Genomic DNA, 21,249 nt, shown 5'->3' with positions numbered 1-21,249 from the left:
AAAGGGGCATGGTTTTAGAGAGTAATGCAGTACCAAAGGGGCAGACTATAGTGAATTCGCATAAGTAAATAAATAAGGAGGATGAGGATCATTTGATAGTTAGCTTTATTTTTTCCATTTAGGCATTTACCAGAGGACCTTACAAAATTTTTGTATTTTTAAGGAGAAGCCTTTAAAAGTAAATAATGTGCCGTCAGGTGAAATAAATGTCAAAGTGATAATTTTTGGTTGTTTTTACTTTGCCTAAAAACCTGCACTGGTAGCAGAGTAATAACGTACACTACCAGCCGAATAGAAGTTGTTCCTGGTGTGAGACAAATATTAGTGGTCCCTGTAATACTTTGTGTACAGTCACACCTACTTATGAATATTATTGTCTGTAAACAAGACACATCTCATGTACATTCTGATATGTAGATGTTTGCATATATTTTTCTATTTCAGGTTTTCTTTGATACATTTGTCTCACTGGCAACTTAATTTAAATTTTTTTAAAACAAACTGCACGCTCCTTTATACCAGTAAAGCATCTAAATGAAAACCATAGGGCAGTGATGGCGAACCTTTTAGAGGCCGAGTGCCCAAACTACAACAAAGACCTGTATATTTATCGCAAAGTGCCAACATAGAAATTTAATTTGTCATTTATACTCCCTTCTCTGTCACAGTTTTCATTGATACCAGAACCCTGAGGACACCAATAAAGCAGAAAATAGTTCGTTACAGCTGTCACTTTAAAATAGCTCTGTGCACAGCAAGTCTGGGACTGCAGGAAGATACCTGGAGTCATCTATGGTGATGGCCTGAGTGCCCACAGAAAGGGCTCGGAGTGGCACCTCTGGCATCACTGCCATAGGGTATTAAAAGCAGCATTCAGTTTGCATTTTTTTTTATTTTTAATTTCTCTTAATCTATGTGTGTCTGTCTCCATGGATGCCTAAACATAAAGTAATTAATGTCTCAGCTACATGACTACAGTGTATATTATATTTTATTGTACACAAGTAAGATTAGATGAAGGACACCTACCCTAGAGGGTGATTAGTGACATTTTCTGAATCTACTAGTATAGTGACTGCTGACATTTTTTATTTACATAATATGTATTCATGTTTTAGTAAATCTATACAGTTCTGAACAACAGAAGACATATATGATATGTAATGCAAAAGTATTTGGGGAGTGTAAATATCAAACTTTGTAAAAATAGACATTAAATTTGGTAATGGGGTAAATGTGACAAAATTGATTGTTCATCCTTACGAAACTAGTTATAAACTTATAATAAATTATAATCTGGAAACCTCTAGATTACCCCATTGACTATCTGTTTGAATCAGTTGTTGCTTTACTATTGTTATTGGTTTCTATTATTATGATTTTTGTTTATTTTATTATGATGTAATTTCATATCTGCGTTATAATGATTTTCAGTTTGCTTTGTATATGATATCCAGTGTTAGTTTAATGTATATTGTAAATATGACAGTTACTAGCATATATGGAGAGCTATATTTGTTGGATAAATGGTATAGATGAAAAATGTTATTCAAGAAATGGATAGGAGAATGAATGTGAGTGAATGGTGTGATGACCATTGGTGCCCTATTCCTTACCCATACAACCTTCAACTACTTTGTCTTGAGGAAAAGCCAGAAGAAAAAAGATCATTTCCACACCCAAAGAAGGATTTTATTTTCTGTTCTAAACATGGTCTAATGGTGTGTGGGCCTTTCAGGCCCAAAGGGGCATAATGTTGGAAATATAACATGATGTGGCTTGAGACAGTGTAAGGGTCTTTGTGGACAGAGGAAGAACTAAGCCATAAATGCCTACATTTCCCCTAATAAAGATTGTAGAGACAGCTGCATGTGATTACAATGGACTGTGCTATTACACCTGAAGGGTCTAAGGCCATCCTGACAACATTGAGGACAGCTGCATGTCATCGTCCCCTGGGGATTCTCGCAGATCTTGTGCGAAACAAAGACTCAAGTCACTCGTCCTGCAAGTTTGTGTGATAAAAATGTATTGACTCTACATCATCATCGGATTGGCCAAGACAGTGGTGGAGGTGGGATGATGGGAAAAGTGTGTGAGCTACATGTGTATGTATATAAAATGGTTTACAGATCTTTAGTGAGAGCACTTTTTCCCCTACCCTCACTCTGTCCCTTAGTTAGTTTACCCTCTATGTATTTTTCCCTGTATTGTACCCTTAATAAATCCCCTATAAAGATCCATTGAATATTGTTGTTAATTTAATATTAACTGGCACCCCAAAACCAAGCAGATTTTACAAGTCCACAACTGAGAAGCTTCATCATTATATAAAAGAAAATTGAAATGTGCACATGGTTTTAGGTGTCTGATGCTATGTATTAAGTCTGTTATTGTAAATTACCAATTACTTCTACATTTTTCACAGCATACTGTAATTTATTAACATACATTATTAGTATTATACATTCATTTTTAAAATTCAGTTCAAATCATGCAAACATTTTAAAATATAAATAAATTCTGCTTCTTTATTTACCTTACATGCCACACGATGGGGGCAGAATTTTCCAAAACCTAGAGGTGGCTGAATTCTCCTCAGAAGAGTGACGACGTCTAAATGCTTGATTCGACCCCTTAGTTAAGAATTAAAAAGGTTTAAGTTATTTTCAGTTAGTTCCAATACAGGAGCATAACTAGGAGAGGCAGGGCACCATTGCCGATTTCTGAATGGGGCCCTCCCTTTAAAAAACACACACACACATATATACACACACATATAAACTCACCGGCCACTTTATTAGGTACACCTGTCCAACTGCTCGTTAACACTTAATTTCTAATCAGCCAATCACATGGCGGCAACTCAGTGCATTTAGGCATGTAGACATGGTCAAGACAATCTTCTGCAGTTCAAACCGAGCATCAGTATGGGGAAGAAAGGTGATTTGAGTGCCTTTGAACGTGGCATGGTTGTTGGTGCCAGAAGGGCTGGTCTGAGTATTTCAGAAACTGCTGATCTACTGGGATTTTCATGCACAACCATCTCTAGGGTTTACAGAGATCCAGAACAGAAAAAACAGGTCAGAGGAGAATGGGCAGACTGGTTCGAGCTGATAGAAAGGCAACAGTGACTTAAATCGCCACCTGTTACAACCAAGGTAGGCAGAAGAGCATCTCTGAACGCACAGTACGTCGAACTTTGAGGCAGATGGGCTACAGCAGCAGAAGACCACACCGGGTGCCACTCCGTTTAGCTAAGAACAGGAAACTGAAGCTACAATTTGCACAAGCTCATCGAAATTGGACAGTAGAAGATTGGAAAAATGTTGCCTGGTCTAATGAGTCTCGATTTCTGCTGCAACATTTGGATGGTAGGGTCAGAATTTGGCGGCAACAACATGAAAGCATGGATCCATCCTGCCTTGTATCAACGGTTCAGGCTGGTGGTGGTGGTGTCATGGTGTGGGGAATATTTTCTTGGCACTCTTTGGGCCCTTTGGTACTGCTGGTAATATATTCCTCTACAGTGGCCATCTTGGGGGGGGGAGTTGCCCACTCAGAAGCTATAGTTTTAAATGTTTTAATTCAGCTATTTTTTTTAATTTAAACTGTTGTTTGCCTTTTCACAATATCCTTGGCATATCTTACCGTCCTTCAGGCCTCTGTATTCTTGTTATTTATTTTGGTTATGAAGAAGCTTCTAGGAGCCATTGTGTAGATAAGCATGGCTGTAAACAAGGCCTATTCATTTTTCCCAGAATGTGCTGGTAAAAAACATAATGGCCAATAGAATCTAAGTGCCTTATCTCCTTTCATACAACACCCCAAATTCTGATTTCTATGTGCTAAAATACAGCTGTGTCTGTTTGAAATAAACAGTTGGATTTGAGTGCATCGGAAGACCTGACTGTATCTTTCATTTACTCTGTCATCTCGCTGCCGGCAGCTATCTCATCCTCCCTCAAAGGGTTAATTAGGACTCACCTTACAAAAGTCAAGAGGGCTGTTGGGGCCCTGCATAAAAATCCCTAACAGTACCAATTGAGCATCGTTGCAACGCCACAGCCTACCTGAGTATTGTTGCTGACCATGTCCATCCCTTTATGACCACAATGTACCCAACATCTGATGGCTACTTTCAGCAGGATAATGCGCCATGTCATAAAGCTGGAATCATCTCAGACAGGTTTCTGCGGCAACTGTGTGATGCCATCACGTCAATATGGACCAAAATCTCTGAGGAATGCTTCCAGCATCTTGTTGAATCTATGCCACGAAGAAATGAGGCAGTTCTGAAGGCAAAAGGGGGTCCAACCCGTTACTAGCATGGTGTACCTAATAAAGTGGCCGGTGAGTGTATATATATATATATCTATATATATATATATCTATATATATCTATATATATATATATATTTCCTGGTCGTCCTCAGGCAGTATTGAATGGATTTAAGTCTATTTTCTCCTATTGGACAGAAGATAACAATTAATTAGCAATAGTGATTGGCAGGCTATAAGAAAGTCCCAAGGCAATGAGCACACTTTTTTTTTTCTTCTGTGGACAAGAAGTAACTCCAGAAGATATGTTGGTTGAGCTTGGCTCCCTGTCCCTGGCTTGGGTGTCCTTGCCTTTGGGACTGCTACTATTAAGTAGCCTGTTGCAAACCCGTGTGTGTTACAGGGTCCCTGTACGACACAAGACACCATCTTTGCGGTACATTTAACTATGTTATTCTATGGAAATGTTCCCTGTGTTTACGCCGTTTACCTCGTGCCTGTGCTTCTCTGCCTTCCATCTCTCATTGGCTGGGGTGTCCGTTGCCGGGCTCTTCTGCGCCTGTGCGCCAGTTGTGTCGGACTTGGAGGTTATGCGCGGGGCGCACAATGTGTTTCTCAACCTCCGTGTTGCTGCTGTGCTGATATGCTCACGCGCAAGGTGTTCTGGTAACGCAAGATGTTGTGTAAACGAGGTAAGCGTGCGGTGTGGGTAGCACTTGCCAGGCAGCAGAGTCTACCCACAGGTAAAGTAAGTGATGACTCCTTGTGCCTGTTACATACATGTTATGTGCATATAGCAACATCTGTGTCAGCTACTAAAGGTAGAAAGAGCTTCAGAAAGTCCAGACACAAGTGTAATATGTCAGCAGCCTCTGCCAGATGATTGTGAGACTGAGTTTTGTGAGGGGTGTTCCCCACTGCAGGAGGAGTCATCCTTACTGTCTGATTCCAGGGTAGACTGATCAGGGCAGTTATAGAGACTGAAGAATCTGATAAGGACACTGAGTTATCTCTACTCCTCATGATATAAAAACCTGACAAAAAGTCAGACCCTGGTGTCAGATTTATAATGGTCTATAAATTAGATCCTCAAGTGTCTGCTTAATGGAGTCGGTTCCCAAGGTGAACTTGTCTCTAGCTAAACTGGCCATGAATTCTGTCTTTCCTGCAGCGTCCGCTCTGCTAAGAGACCCTCCGGATAGCAAGATGACGCTTGTCTAAAATGATTTTACTCTCTGTGAATTTATGTAAATCTGCTTTAGCCTCCGTGCCTGTTGCAAGAGTGCTCAAAATATGGCTCAGTCAGCTGATTAATGGTATCTAAGATGGGGTACCATGAGATGACCTTCTGAAAACCTTCCTATGTGGAAATCTGCCTCTGCATATTCTGTGTGACACATATAATGACGCAGATATACAGCTTCACATAATCTACGTCCTTATGGATTAAGCTTTTGCAATTTACCTTTTCAGCCTTTCACAACTGAAAGAAATTCTCAAAGGGCTTAATGACGATAAATCAGTATTTTTTCCTAGGTTCAAAAGGAGATCCAATTTCAGGTTCTCTCATCCTAGAGAACCGAAATCGCCTCAATTCAAGAGGAATTTCAGGTTTGACAGGAGGAATAACAGAGGGTGTTGCTGTCAGTCAATGAAACCTCAGCCTGAATCTTCTAACAGGAATGATTCCTGGTGCCGGGCCTTTACAGGTCGGATTTAGATTGTCCCTCTTTTCCCACGTCTGGGTCCAGACTTCGTCAAGCACATGGGTGACCTCTCTAATCGATAGAGGTTATGCAATAGAACTGTTTTCCTCCTGACAGGTTTTGCCTCAAACTTGCCTCCTCTCAGGTTGTTCCGGATCTCATCCAGGAACGGTCTCCAAAGGGGCCTTAGAACCATCAGCTAGGTTCAGGCATTTATTCCAGGGTATTTCCAGTACCAAAGGCCGGCGGTTCAAGGCTTGTGATAGACCTCATGTATCTCAACCAATATTTGGTGAAGAAAGATTAAGATGGAGTCGATTCGGACAGCTGTCATCATAATAGTTTAATGGAATGGAAAAATAAATCTGAAGGATCCATATCTTCACGTTCCAATCCTTCAGAGCCACAGGAGACTCCTGCGAGTAGCCATTCAACAGAAAGGTGTACTCCTTCATTGTCAGTTCAAGAGCCTCCCATTCTGCCTCAGTTTTGTGCCCAGAGTCTTCACAAAGGTGGCGTCTATACTTTCAGCCTTCCTTACGATTCAGGGATTTCATGTGGTACCATACTTGGCTCCAGAAGACTGTCTCCTAAGCTCCCAGACAGAGGACTTGAAGAAACAAAACCTAAAAAGAGAAGAGAAAATACACCAAGCACCAATTCACACTGATTTCGTAAGACAGTTAATATAGAAGTTTTAATCGAGTTGTGGTCTCAATACATCAAAAAAATAAAATAAAATACACATCCTTATTCTAACATATTAAATTTCAATGTTATACATAAGCAACAATAGATAAAATACATAACAGTACTGAATATCAAACGATTATAAAAAATCAGTCCTATATAAGTAGGCAGCAATATAAAGCTGCAAAAAAATAAACGTAATATTTATACCCAATTAGGACATTAAAAAGTATCATGGTGTGATCTCAGGCAGGGCAAAAAGGTAAGGTGGCACTCAAAGGGGCCCATGTGCTTAACCTATACCTCAAAAATATGTTTAAAATGTAAAAAAGATAAAAAAGGTCTCATTTCTTGTTCCGTATAAGCATATCAAAGTCCATATATTTGATTAAATTGTATGACCAGTCACATGCTCATATGGTTCAGTTGTTTCCACAATTGGATCTTTTAAGCTGCAGTTCACACAGGATGATTTTACACTGGGTGTGGGCTTCAAATTAGGTGGCCAGCCATTTGTTTGAATAAGTAGCTGGATGCGATAAATATCTCTTTCATCAGATATACTGGCAAGGTTAACCTTATATTGCTGCCTACTTATATAGGACTGATTTTTTATAATCGTTTGATATTCAGTACTGTTATGTATTTTATCTATTGTTGCTTATGTATAACATTGAAATTTAATATGTGAGAATAAGGATGTGTATTTTATTTTATTTTTTTGATTTATTGAGACCACAACTCGATTAAAACTTCTATATTCACTGTCTAACGAAATCAGTGTGAATTGGTGCTTGGTGTATTTTCTCTTCTCTTTTTAGTTTTTGTTTGATACAGAGAGAGACCTGTATCACACCGACAGCACTTCCACTGCTTAGTTATCCTATTCTCTAACAATCAATGTCTGGTAGTGCAGAGGTTTTATCTTTTTTTAAGAAACAAAACCTAACTGTAGTGCTGAAAGCCCTTCAAGACCATGGGTTTCTAATAATACTAATAATAATAATAATGGTTCTTTGTTTGTATAGCACACATGGATTGTGCATCGCTGTATGGAGCTTGCCGGATCGGTCCCTGTCCCCAATGGGGCTCACAGTCTAGTCAACCTGCCAGTGTGTTTTGGAGTGTGGGAGGAAAGCGGGGGACCCCGACAAAACCCACACGAGCACTGGGGGAGCGTGCAGGTTCTTTGCGGATGTTGACCTGGATGGGACTTGGACCGGGTCCCTTACGCTGCGGGGCTGTGGTGCTGGCCACTGAGCCACCGTGCTGCCCTACATCAACAGGTAGATCCTGTCCCCTTGCCAGAAGTTATTGGGGTTCATTATCAACTTCAGCCATCAACCTGAAAGAGGGGAAAAAAATTAAAAATTTTCGAGATCAAGAATCCAAAAGGCAATGTCTGCTTTAGAGTTACAAACAATGGATACAGTGCTACAGGCGAAAGCTCACATAGGGTAGCTACAGTTGTCAATCCTCTCTCAATGGTTAAGGAACCTGTATTTTCTATACAAACCCATGATTGTTCTAGTACAAGCTACCCAAGAGCTTATCTGGTGGTTCATAAACCCCTGTTAAGGTAAGCCACTCCAGTATATGGTCCTCACGTCAGACGACTCAAATTAGGGCTGGGGTGCCCATATAGACCCATATATATCAGAGAAAATAATCCTCGCCAGAACAGAACCAGCAAATCTGAAGGAGCTGAAAGCAGTCCATCTAACCCTCCTGTACTTCCAAGGCTTCTCCAGAACCAAGAAGTCCTGATCCGTTCAGACAATCTAACAGTAGTCTGTTGTATAAACAAACAGGGGGCTCAAGGAGCAGTTCTCTAGCCTTGGAAGGTATCCAGCTGATCTCATGGGCAGAAAAGAATATCCGGACTATTTACGCAATCTCGGAGAAGTATTGAATATAAGAGCAGACTGGCTAAGTCGCAGTCTGGTCATTACTCGCAGAATAGTCTCTAAAACAAGGAAGTTTTCGGTCTAGTGGTCCAGAAAATTGGGGTTACCACAGATGGATCCAATGGTAACAAGCAACATCTCTCAACTTCCAATATTAAGCTCCCTAAACAAACAGGAAAAATCTGTTGCTGTGGATTCCCTCTCATTCAGCTGAGAAAACTGGTTCAAGTATGTGTTTCTACCCTACCAGCTCATTCCGAAGGTTCCTCAAAAGATCGAGAGAGAACGCTTGTGCTGGCCATAATACCCTATTGGCCAAGAAGGTGATGGTTCTCTCTGCTCCTAGCCAGATCAGAGGGAAAATTCTGGAAATTGCCCCTCTGCGAGGATCTGTTCCACCAGTACGGTCTCCTTCATCTCAACCTGGACCAGTTTCACTTTACAGCTTGGAAGCTGAAATGGGACAACTGAGAAAATCTGGATTTTCAGAGGAAGTACATTATCTACTTCTAGAAAACCAAAAACACTGAAAGTTTATCAGCGTATTTGGAAGCTCTGCAGACAAATGGTGCTCCACGAATAAACCTCTACTACTGCAGCTCCGGCTCTGCTACAATTCCTTCAGGATGGCCTGAAAAAAGGATTGAAATTCAATACATACAAGGTTCATTTTACGGCCATAAATCCCACCATGGGAGGAGTCTTTTCTGTGAACCTGCTTATCAAAAATTTTTTCAGAGATCTTAAGAGAATCAAACCCCTGGTTTATTCTCCACTTCCATCATGGGACCTGTCGGTTATCCGGAAACACTTAGCCCAGAAGCCTTTTTTAGCCAATCCAGGAGATAGCCCTAAATCTTCTCTCCTGGAAAACTGTATTTTTGGTAGCCATCTGCTCTGCTCCCAGAATAAGAGAGATCCAGGCCTTCTTGTGTAAAGAGCCATATATGAGAATTATGGACGATTGTTTGACCCTTCATACAATGCCAGGTTTTCTTCCCATAGTTCCCTCGCAGTTAGCCTTGAACGAAGGAAGGAGTCTTCTAATGAAGAACAAATAAGACTACGGCCACTGGATATGAAGAGAGCAGTGCTATGCTGTCTGCGAAAAGTTGATTCCTTTAGACAGTCAGAAGCTTTATTTCAGCAATTCAGAGGTCCTAACAAGGGCAAAAGGGCAAGCAAACCAACCTTGGCAAGGTGGATCAAAAGTGTTATTTCTTTGTTATCAGCTGGAGGATATTCCTTCCCCATTGAATCTCAGAGCACATGCAACCAGGTCAACAGCATCTTCCTGGGCTGAGATGGCGCAGATTACACTGGACCCGATATGTAAAGCCGCAGTCTAGTCAAACCCTTCAACCTTCGTAAAACACCCCGGGCTGGAAAACTGTATTTTTGGTAGGGGTAGGCTCAGTCTTCGCAAAAGACTGCTTAGCACGGCTGCCTCAAGTTAATCCCACACTTTTTCTTTTATTGCTTCTTATGTCCCATTCAGTGCTGCCTGAGGACGACCAGGAATATGAAAATTTGCTCAACAAAATTTTTGTTTCCTGTAGTCCGAAGGCAACACATGTAACCCCCCCCCCCCAATAAATTTTTATGTTGCTGCATTAAGAACACGTGTGCTCATTGCCTGGGGGTTTCTTATGGGGAGTCAGCTTGCCAATCACTATTGCTAATTAATTGCTATCTTCTGTCCAATAGGAGAACATAGACTTAACCCCATTCCGTGCTGCCTTCGGACTACAGGAAACAAAAATTTCAGTGAGCAAATTTTCATAATATATAGACCCACACAGGAACAGGAAATACACATATATATCCAATACCATATAGAGCATATACCGACCAAAAAAAAATATAGCATCCAAGAGATGCTGGGGCTCTCTGACACTGTGGAGCACTGAGGATACCAAAAATAATTATTTTTTAAAGATAAAATTGAATGTGGCAAAATCAATACAGTATCAAACAAGATCAACAAGTTTCGACGCTGAGCATCTTATTCATGAGAAAGACACTTGGCGTTGAAGCGTGTTGATCTTGTTTGATATGTATCAATTTCTGTATCAATTTTGCATGAAGTTTTATCCTTTTTATGCCGTTTTATGTCGACTTTTGATATGTTATAGGGCAGGCAATTTTAAGCCCTTCTGCAATTGGATTAGATCCTTCCTCTTGTATTCTGCAGATTTCCCTCTGTTGTCAGTGACTCTTAAGATGGCTGTTGCTAGGCTCTTCCTGTCCACACTTGGCTGAATACGGTGTGAGACACTGAAGGGGTTAACTGTGGATGGGCGGTATGTTTCCCCTAGGTTTTGCTATTATGCAAGGCCTTAGTGCTGAGGTTGTGTTGTCCAGCACCTTGGACACAGGTGGTGGGAACAGCCTAATCAGCCTGCATAAAGCCGCTGAGCAGAGCTGAGAGTGTGTTCTCTCTGAATGGAGGCTGGAGAGCACACAGCCCTGACCTCTGTGCCTGGAGCAGCGACTTATTTTATGTACTAGTGGTGAGTTTGAGAAACTCTGTTTAGTTAGCACCCTGACGGGTAGGATTTTGTTTGTTTAATGCCTGAATGTAAAGGCTGGTTTATTTTGCTGCACTTGAACTGCATCCCAACACCCCGCTACCTCAGACTCTACTGGGCCAAATCTTCCACATATGGTGCTTCGGTTTGCAGGCAGTTCAAAAGACACACACCTGAAGGGCTGGCTACATCCTGAAACATTGCATGGCATGAAAAATTGAAAGCAGCAGGCAAATTGCAGGATAAAGCCAAGATGGAGGACTTTATTAAAGCCATGCTCCAGCAGCAGGAGGAGAGATCCCGCCAGCAGCAAGCCATGCTCTAGCAACAGGAGGAGAGATCCCGCCAGCAGCAAGCCATGCTCCAGCAACAACAGGAAGAGTCCCGAGCTAATCGAGAGCTGCAGCAAGCCATGCTCCAGCAGCAGGAGGAGAGGTCCCGACAGCAGCAAGCCCCATGCTCCAGCAACAGCAGGAAGAGTCCCGAGCCATGTTCCAGCTGATGATGGAAAAGTTTTCTGGCGTTATGGCAGCACCGCAAGCGACGACTACTGAGGGGTCCCATACTGGTTTGCAAGGGTACCCGGTTGTCCAGCATTCCGCACAGGCTGCAGTGCAGAAGGCTTTACAAAAGATGACGGCGACCGACGATGTGGAGGCGTATCTCACTGTGTTCGAGCGAGTAGCTGAGCGAGAGGAGTTACCAGCTGAGCAGTGGGCAGATGTCCTGGCGCCGTTCCTGACAGGCGAATCACAGAAGGCCTACTACGACCTGATTGAAACAGAGGCCCGTGAGTACCCCCTGCTAAAGGCGGAGATTCTGGCTCGTCTTGGGGTCACCATACAAGTTCATTCCAGCCGGGTCCACCAGTGGGCATACTCTGAAAAACTACCCCCGCACTCCCAAATGCATGACCTGATCCATCTTGTCCGGAAGTGGCTACAACCCGAGGACTGAACCACAGCACAAATGATCGAGAGAGTGGTTCTTGACAAGTTCACCCGTTCTCTGCCCTCTCGGCTCCAGCGATGGGTTGGACAGGCCGGTCCCACAAATGCTGAGGAACCCGTGTCCCTAGTAGAGAGATATCGGGCTACGGAGGATCTTTTACTTATCTCTCCCACACGAAGCGGTGCCAGTGACAAGGCCATTAAACCATCTGGTAAGACTGCTACTGCAGAAAAAGGGAAACAGGTCAGGTTGGGAGGGGGTCCACTGGGGGGCTTGGATACACAGAAACCCAGTGAGGCTCGTGACAGAGGTCATAGCCGTATCCAGTGCTGGCGATGCCATGAAATGGGCCATATTGCTGCCAACTGTCCCCTGTCAGTGGAGCCAATGGACTGCAACCAGACCCGGCGAATGTCACTGTTTGCCTGGCCGGTTCTGGCAGCCGAGTCAGTCACGGATGCAGAACCCCAAGTGTGTATGGTCACAATCGGTGGTCACACGGTGGAAGCCTTGCTAGACTCAGGGAGTCTGGTCACCCTGGTGCGGGGAACTTTGGTTGACCCTGGACTATACAGTGAGCGGAAAGTGGGAGTGTTGTGTATACATGGGAACACTCGCGAATATCCCACTGCTGTCATCAACCTACTTACACCTTGTGGTACTATTACCCATGAAGTGGGGGTGGTGGGGACCCTGTTTCATGAGGCTATTATCGGCAGAGACTTACCGGTGTTTTGGGACCTCTGGAGACGAAGACCCACCTCAGGTGCTGTTGCAGATAATGGACATCAGGTATGTCCGGCCTTGGCCCCTGAACCCTTTGAGGCCGATGTACCCACACCAGCAGTAGGGGTGACCCCATGTGATGAATTCTCTCCCCTAGAGGTCCTAGCTTGTGAGGTCGAGGGCCACGGGGAGGTAGCCGACATGCCGGACCTTGAGATTTCCCGTGAAAATTTTGGGGCTGCACAGCTACAGGACCCTACCTTATTTAAAGCACAGGAGAATGTTAAAGTGATAAATGGGGTACTCCAAATACCAGGGGCTGACAAAATATACCCCCGAATGGTGATTGTTGGGGAACTGTTGTACAGGGTTGAGCAGATACGGGGGGAGGAGGTTGAGCAACTTGTAGTACCCCAATCTCACCGTAGGCTGGTGCTAGATTTGGCACACAAACATGTGCTGGGAGGGCACTTAGGTGCTGAGAAGACCCGAGAGAGGATCCTGGCCCGGGGTGTGGGAGGAGGTAAACCGGTATTGTAGCTCCTGCCCTGAGTGTCAACTTACTGCCCCGGTGTCCCACTTCAGGAGTCCTTTGGTCTAGTTACCAATCATAGAGGTGCCATTTGAATGGATTGCAATGGATTTGGTTGGCCCCATAGTCAAATCCACAAGGGGGCACCAATACATCCTGGTTATCCTGGATTATGCTACGCGGTATCCAGAGGCAATTCCATTAAGGAACACCTCCTCCAAAAATATTGCTAGGGAGCTGTTCCAGGTATTCTCACGCACAGGCCTCCCCAAGGAAATCTTGACTGACCAGGGTACCCCATTCATGTCTAGGGTAATGAAGGAGATGTGTAAATTACTGCAGGTTAAACAGCTACGCACCTCTGTATACCACCCGCAGACAGATGGCCTGGTCGATAGGTTTAACAAGACCTTGAAGGGGATGCTAAAGAGGGTGGTCAGCAAAGATGGGATGGACTGGGATTGTTTGTTGCCTTATTTGATGTTTGCCATACGTGAGGTACCCCAGGCTTCCACAGGTTTCTCACCCTTTGAGCTATTATATGGCCGTTCCCCGCGTGGACTCCTGGACGTAGCTAAGGAGACCTGGGAACAGGAAAGGACCCCCCACCGTAGTGTGATTGAACACGTCTCCCTTATGCAAGACCGCATAGCGGCGGTAATGCCCCTTGTAAAGGAGCACATGACAAGGGCACAAGAGGCCCAGTCTAGGGTCTACAATAGATCAGCCAGACTCAGGGCCTTTAACCCAGGCGACAGAGTGTTAGTTCTGGTGGCCACCGTTGAAAGTAAGTTCTTGGCGAAATGGCAAGGTCCATATGAGGTCATGGAGAAAGTGGGGGACGTTAACTACAAGGTATCTCAGCCGGGAAGGAGGAAACCTGAACAGATATACTACGTGAACCTCCTAAAGCCATGGAGGGAAAGAGAGTCCCTGATAGCTGTGGGAGTAGGAAAAGCGTCCCCGAGAAGGTGACACCGGAGGTGGGTGTACCCGATGCCAAGGTACCTGAAGTACGGATCTCGGAGTCCCTCTCCAGGGCCCAGATTCAGGAAGCGAAGGAGTTTGTGCTCCGAAACGTTGATGTGTTCTTTAAGTTACCGGGTCGTATTTCAGTCATCAAGCATGACATCATAACCGAAACCCCACATCAGGGTACACCAAAAACCCTACCGGGTCCCTGAAGCGCGCCGGCTTGCCATATCCGAAGAAGTCAGGCAGATGTTAGACCTGGGGGTTATCGAGGAGTCTAAAAGTGACTGGTCGAGTCCTATTGTGTTGATTCCCAAACCTGATGGTTCCCTACGGTTCTGCAATGACTTTAAGAAGTTGAACGAGGTATCCAAATTTGATTCCTACCCTATGCCCAGAGTTGACGAGTTGATAGAACGACTTGGACAGGCTAGGTTCTTCTCCACCCTTGACCTGACGAAAGGGTATTGGCAGGTACCCCTCACTAACATGGCTAAAGAGAAGACGGCTTTTGTTACTCCTGATGGGCTTTTTCAGTATGTGGTACTCCCCTTTGGGCTACATGGGGCTCCCGCATTCCAGAGGTTAATGGATCTTGTGCTAAAACCTCACCGGAGATATGCCTCGGCCTACCTGGATGACATCATAGTCTATAGTAACGATTGGGAGAGTCATCTAGCCAAGGTACAAGCAGTGGTAGACTCCCTGAGGGCAGCAGGGTTGACAGCGAACCCCCAAAAATGTGCACTGGGTCTGGAAGAGGCCCGTTACCTGGGGTATCGTATTGGGCGAGGTGTCATCAAACCCCAAGTAAATAAAGTGGAGGCGATCCAGCAGTGGCCACGACCTATGAGCAAGAAGCAAGTGAGGGCTTTCCTAGGCATAGTGGGCTATTATTGCCGATTTATTCCCAATTTTGCTACCATAGCGGCACCCCTGACTGACCTGACCAAGGGTAGCAGGTCGGTGATGGTAAAGTGGAGTGAAGAGGCTGAGGGGGCGTTTCAGCGACTTAAGACGGTTTTGTGCGAGGGACCGGTACTGATCACCCCTAACATCACCAAGACCTTTATTGTGCAGACTGACGCTTCTGACGTGGGCTTAGGGGCTGTCCTGTCCCAAGTAGTGGAGGGTGAGGAACATCCCGTGACATTCCTGAGCCGCAAGCTCACACCTCCTGAGAAGAACTATAGTATAGTTGAGAGGGAGTGCTTGGCGATTAAATGGGCTCTGGAATCCCTAAGGTATTACTTGATAGGGCGACAGTTTACACTAGTGACCGATCACTCTCCCCTCACCTGGATGAGTCAGGCTAAAGAGAGGAACGCCAGGGTCACAAGGTGGTTCCTAATGTTACAGAATTTCAAGTTCACGGTAGAACATCGAGCAGGAAAGCTGCATGGGAATGCTGATGCCCTGTCTCGTACCCACTGTCTGATGGCCAAAAGTGTTCGCCCCCACAGGGTCAAACAGAGGGGGAGGGTATGTGAGACACTGAAGGGGTTAACTGTGGATGGGCGGTATGTTTCCCCTAGGTTTTGCTATTATGCAAGGCCTTAGTGCTGAGGTTGTGTTGTCCAGCACCTTGGACACAGGTGGTGGGAACAGCCTAATCAGCCTGCATAAAGCCGCTGAGCAGAGCTGAGAGTGTGTTCTCTCTGAAAGGAGGCTGGAGAGCACAAAGCCCTGACCTCTGTGCCTGGAGCAGCGACTTATTTTATGTACTAGTGGTGAGTTAGAGACACTCTGTTTAGTTAGCACCCTGACGGGTAGGATTTTGTTTGTTTAATGCCTGAATGTAAAGGCTGGTTTATTTTGCTGCTGCAATAAACGCAGGCAAGACCTGTTTTGGACTGTACCTTGGTGTCACTGTCTTGAACTGCATCCCAACCCCCCCGCTACCTCAGACTCTACTGGGCCAAATTTTCCACAACGAAGTAAGAATGTACATGTGAGACACCCTCTCTCTCCTCTCCCTGCTCTCAGCTGATTCTCCTCATGCTGCTAGGAGCCCAAACTAATGTATCAGATATATACTTGAGTATAAGCCGACCCTAGTATAAATCGAAGTACCTAGTTGTTTAACATAAAACTGGGAAAACCTATTGACTTGACTATAAGCTAACGATGGGAGTCAGTCAGGAGCCAGTTGCTGCCCCCCAGTACATAGTCAGTGGCTGCCCCCCAGTACATAGCCAGTGGCTGCCCCCCAGTACATAGACAGTACCAGTACATAGCAAATGCCTTCCCCCATATATAGCCAGGGCCTGCACTCCCCCATATATAGCCAGTGCCTGCACTTCCACTGTATATAGCCAGTGCCTGCACTACCACTGTATATAGCCAGTGCCTGCACTACCACTGTATATAGCCAGTGCCTGCACTACCACTGTATATAGCCAGTGCCTGCACTTCCCCTGTATGAAGCCAGTGCCTGCACTTCCCCTGTATATAGCCAGTGTCTGCCCTTCCCCTGTATATAGATTCAGGGGGCAGGAGGGGGAACTACAGCTGGGGGCACAAGAGGGGGCTAGAACTGGGGGCAGAAGGGAGCACTACAGCTCGGGGCAGCAGGGGGGGACTAGAACTGGGGGCAGGAGGGGTGAACTAGAACTGGGGGCAGGAGGGGGGGCAAAACTGGGGGCAGAAGGGGTAAACTAGAACTGGGGCAGCAGGGGGGCTAGAACTGGGGGCAGGAGGGGTGAACTAGAACTGGGGGCAGGAGGGGTGAACTAGAACTGGGGGCAAGAGGGGGGCACTACATCTGGGGGCAGCAGGGGGGGCTAGAACTGGGGGCAGGAGGGGTGAACTAGAACTAGGGGCAGGAGGGGGGCACTACAGCTGGGGGCAGGAGGGGGGCACTACAGCTGGGGGCAGAAGGGGGAGCTAGAACTGGGGGCAGGAGGGGTGAACTAAAACTGGGGGCAGGAGGGGGGCACTACAGCTGGGGGCACCAGGGGGGGCTAGAACTGGGGGCAGGAGGGGGGCACTACAGCTGGGGGCAGCAGGGTGGGCTAGAACTGGGGGCAGGAGGGGTGAACTAGAACTGGGGGCAGCAGGGGGGCACTACAGCCGGGGGCAGTAGAGGGGGCTAGAACTGGGGGCAGGAGGGGGGGAACTGGGGCAGAAGGGGTGAACTAGAACTGGGGGAAGCAGGGGGGCACTACAGCTGGGGGCAGCAGGGGGGCTAGAACTGGGGGCAGGAGGAGGGCACTACAGCTGGGGGCAGCAGGGTGGGCTAGAACTGGGGGCAGGAGGGGTGAACTAGAACTGGGGGCAGGAGGGGGGCACTACAGCTGGGGGCAGGAGGGGGGCACTACAACTGGGGGCAGCAGGGGGGGGCAGCAGGGGGGGCTAGAACTGGGGGCAGGAGGGGTGAACTAGTACTGGGGGCAAGAGGGGGACACTACAGCTGGGGGCAGCAGGGGGTGCTAGAACTGGGGGCAGGAGGGGGGCACTACAGCTGGGGGAAGCAGGGTGGGCTAGAACTGGGGGTAGGAGGGGGGCACTACAGCTGGGGGCAGCAGGGGGGGCTAGAACTGGGGGAAGGAGGGGTGAACTAGAACTGGGAGCAGCAGGGGGGCACTACAGCTGGGGGCAGCAGGGGGGCTAGAACTGGGGGCAGGAGGGGTGAACTAGAACTAGGGGCAGGAGGGGGGCACTACAGCTGGGGGCAGGAGGGGGGCACTACAGCTGGGGGCAGCAGGGAGGGCTAGAACTGGGGGCAGGAGGGGTGAACTAAAACTGGGGGCAGCAGGGAGGCACTACAGCTGGGGGCACCAGGGGGGGCTAGAACTGGGGGCAGGAGGGGGGCACTACAGCTGGGGGCAGCAGGGTGGGCTAGAACTGGGGGCAGGAGGGGGGCACTACAGCTGGGGGCAGGAGGGGGGCACTACAGCTGGGGGCAGCAGGGGGGGCTAGAACTGGGGGCAGGAGGGGGACTACAGCTGGAGGCACCAGGGGGGCTAGAACTGGGGGCAGGAAGGGTGAACTAGAACTGGGGGCAGGAGGGGGGCAAAACTGGGGGCAGAAGGGGTGAACTACAGCTGGGGGCAGCAGGGGGGGTCTTGAACTGGGGGCAGGAGGGGTGAACTAGAACTGGGGGCAGGAGGGGTGAACTAGAACTGGGGGCAGGAGGGGTGAACTAGAACTGGGGGCAGGAGGGAGCTAGAACTAGGGGGCAGAATTATAGTAATTATATTATTGTGCATAAGGGTCAGTATTATAGTAGTTATATTCCTGTACATAGGGAGCAGTATTATAGTAGATATATTCCTGTACATAGGGGGCAGTATTATAGTAGTTATATTCCTGTACATAGGGAGCAGTATTATAGTAGTTATATTCCTGTACATAGGGGCAGTATTATAGTGTTAAGGTAAACCTGCTGATAGATCAAATCCTGTCATTTCTATTTTCCTAAAATCATTGTAACAGAGACTTCATTATAAGATGGCGCCGACATTGTGATCATAATGAAAACAATTAAGGCTAAAGAATGTCAACAAGACTTCAATCCTGACGTCAATAAGCAACAGCAAGGAAGTTCTCCAATCAAGAGACTACACGAGCTGCGAATTCTCCGCCCCTTCTGCTTCTTCCATAATTTCTTTATAGTTTTGTGAAACCAAATAAAGTTCTAGCAGTGCAGATTTGCCATGGCCATGATCGCATGAGTGAGATTTAAATCAGCAAATGTGTCTGAATTAATTTCTTATGATGTGCACGCATGCTTATTGATTAGAAACACGCAGCCAACGCACACTAAAAGAGGATGTCTTGAATCCTACCCTAACATTGGAGGCACTGCTGAGATTTCGCGATCAGGATGACCAGGACGCCCCCTCGTTCCTGCACCATTTGCAGTCTTGGGGTCACCATTTCCCGACTGGGTCTGATCATCCCACAATCACGGTAAGTTTCAGATAACATATGTTAACCTGTGACTTGCCTGTGACTCAGGGAGTGGTGATACCTGTGGCTGTAGACAGCTGGGATTGGAGGGTAAATATGCATAGCCACCTGGTGTCCTGCATCGGGGTCTGAATTGTTATATAGCTCTGTATGAGAAGTGCCTTGGCTGCTGTGTGTATGCGCTTTGCTGAGCGAGAACAGAAAGGGAGGGGGAGGACGTTCGAAGTTCATATAGAGAGGAGTATAGCGAAGCCGCAGTGAAGATCAGACATATGGGCCGTTAGAATTAGGAGAAAAAGGACGGATGTCTGCATACCAGACATAGGCCGCCAGAATAAGGAGAAAAAGGACGGATGTTTGCCCGCCAAACATAGGCTGCCAGAATAGGAGAACGGGTAAAGAACGGGTGTCTGGGGATTTGACAGGAATTAGGAGAAAAAGGGAGATCATTAAGCGGGGACCTTCTGATAAACCTCTAACCGACACGCAGTGAGCTAAGTCTCTATAACTGGTGATCGGGGAGCTTGAAGGTCAGACCTTCTGATAAACCTCTGTAACTGACACGCGGTGAGCTAAGTCTCTATAACTGGTGATCGGGGAGCTTGAAGGTCAGCCCGTAAGCCGTGACCAGTTGCACGGTAAGGGTCTCGGACAAATTATGCTGCGGTTTCGGAATAGAAAGGACGTCCTCCCAGAGGGAACCACTGGTGCGCTAGCGATAGTTCAGTGCAAAGAAGGGAAAAATGAGGTAGACAGAAGATTGGCTTGATGTAAGTAGAGAGAAGGTTGTTGAGTCAAGTAGGATGAATTAAGTAGGACTGTTGGAAAAGTGCACTTTGATTTAATGGAACAGGTTTGCGGTGAAATAAAAAGTAATAATGAAGGTTTGAGAGTTTTGGGATGTGTTAGAGGATCTGATGATTGTACAACTTGTAAACATGCAAACAGACTCTGAGAACCTCTAACTTTGACTGATGGACCAGGACAGAGTGACCGGGATCCTTCAGTGTGCCGTTTAAGAAAGAGACAGGTGATAAGGGACATTTCAAAGTTTTTGATGTGGAAAGAATTTGAGGAAAATAGATTCAATTATATTTTCCTTGGAGTGAAAAATGGCCTATGTAATCCAGACTCCACCCCTGTATCTGGTGGTTAGAGAAGATGACACACCCTACCATTCTTCAGTGGCGGCCATCTTAAGTCGGTTTATTTTTCAGTGGCGGCCATTTTAAGTTATATTCCTTTCAAGTCCCTGAAAGTTGATTGCTGTTGGCAGCCATAAAGGCTGGTTGTGGGGCTTTGTAGGATAACAGCTGAACCCCCCCCTCGGGATTCTGAGCAGACGTTTGAAAACAAATGCCGGCTGGTGATATTTCACCGTTTCGGGCCTCTGCTAGGGGTCTTGGAGTGAGGGATGTTGTTTGTTTGAGTATTATTAAAATTTATTGATTCCGACAATTAGAGAAAAATTACTATAAAAAGTGTTGCAATGTCTCTGGTACCTGCTTTCTGGCGTTTAAGGGGTTAACAGAAGGGTGGGGGCTGTTGGAGCTGCGTTTTGTTTTGTGAAGACATGTACATGGCCTTGACGCTGAAGTTCTCCAAAAATCTAGGGCTCTGTCTGAGCTGTGTTATCACTTTGTGTTCTGTTCTGACCTTGACGCTACAGTAAGCTGAAGTTGTTTACAGAAGGGGGCAGATCGCTGCATTTAGAGTTCTCCCTGACAATCTAAAAAAGACTTGAAGGAATTTATTTGGTTGTGGAACAAGAATACAGTATGATGTGATGTCCTCCTGTGTAACCCATGAACAGACTAAGCAAGAACAAGCCCCCCAACTGTATTACAGAGCCTATGACTGACTTTTGTTCCTTTTTGATTAAAAACCAACACAAGTGTACCTGGATTTTGTTGAGATGTTGGAGTCTGGCCAGAAGTTTATAGATAGTTAAGAGAATCCTATATGTCTGGATGAGATAAAGCGGAGACACACGGTAATGGAAGAGTCCCATGGGAACGGTTTGCAGCTTTGGGACACAT

At 46.2% G+C, this 21,249-nt stretch overlaps 1 protein-coding gene across 2 annotated transcripts in view; it reads right to left on the bottom strand.

The window, feature by feature from the left end:
- Positions 1-21,249, bottom strand: part of CACNA1S (calcium voltage-gated channel subunit alpha1 S) — an 817,957-nt gene that overhangs the window by 131,967 nt on the left and 664,741 nt on the right. For both annotated transcript variants that reach the window (XM_072137243.1, XM_072137244.1), the window contains one exon: positions 2,540-2,636. In XM_072137243.1, coding sequence (XP_071993344.1) covers positions 2,540-2,636 — 97 coding nt within the window. The remainder of the gene's footprint in view (positions 1-2,539; positions 2,637-21,249) is intronic.

Source organism: Engystomops pustulosus, chromosome 2 (assembly GCF_040894005.1).
Source record: "Engystomops pustulosus chromosome 2, aEngPut4.maternal, whole genome shotgun sequence".
NCBI classification, from domain to species: Eukaryota; Metazoa; Chordata; class Amphibia; order Anura; family Leptodactylidae; genus Engystomops; species Engystomops pustulosus.
The sequence above is the reverse complement of the archived record's forward strand: the minus strand, read 5'-3'. Positions and strand labels throughout refer to the sequence as shown.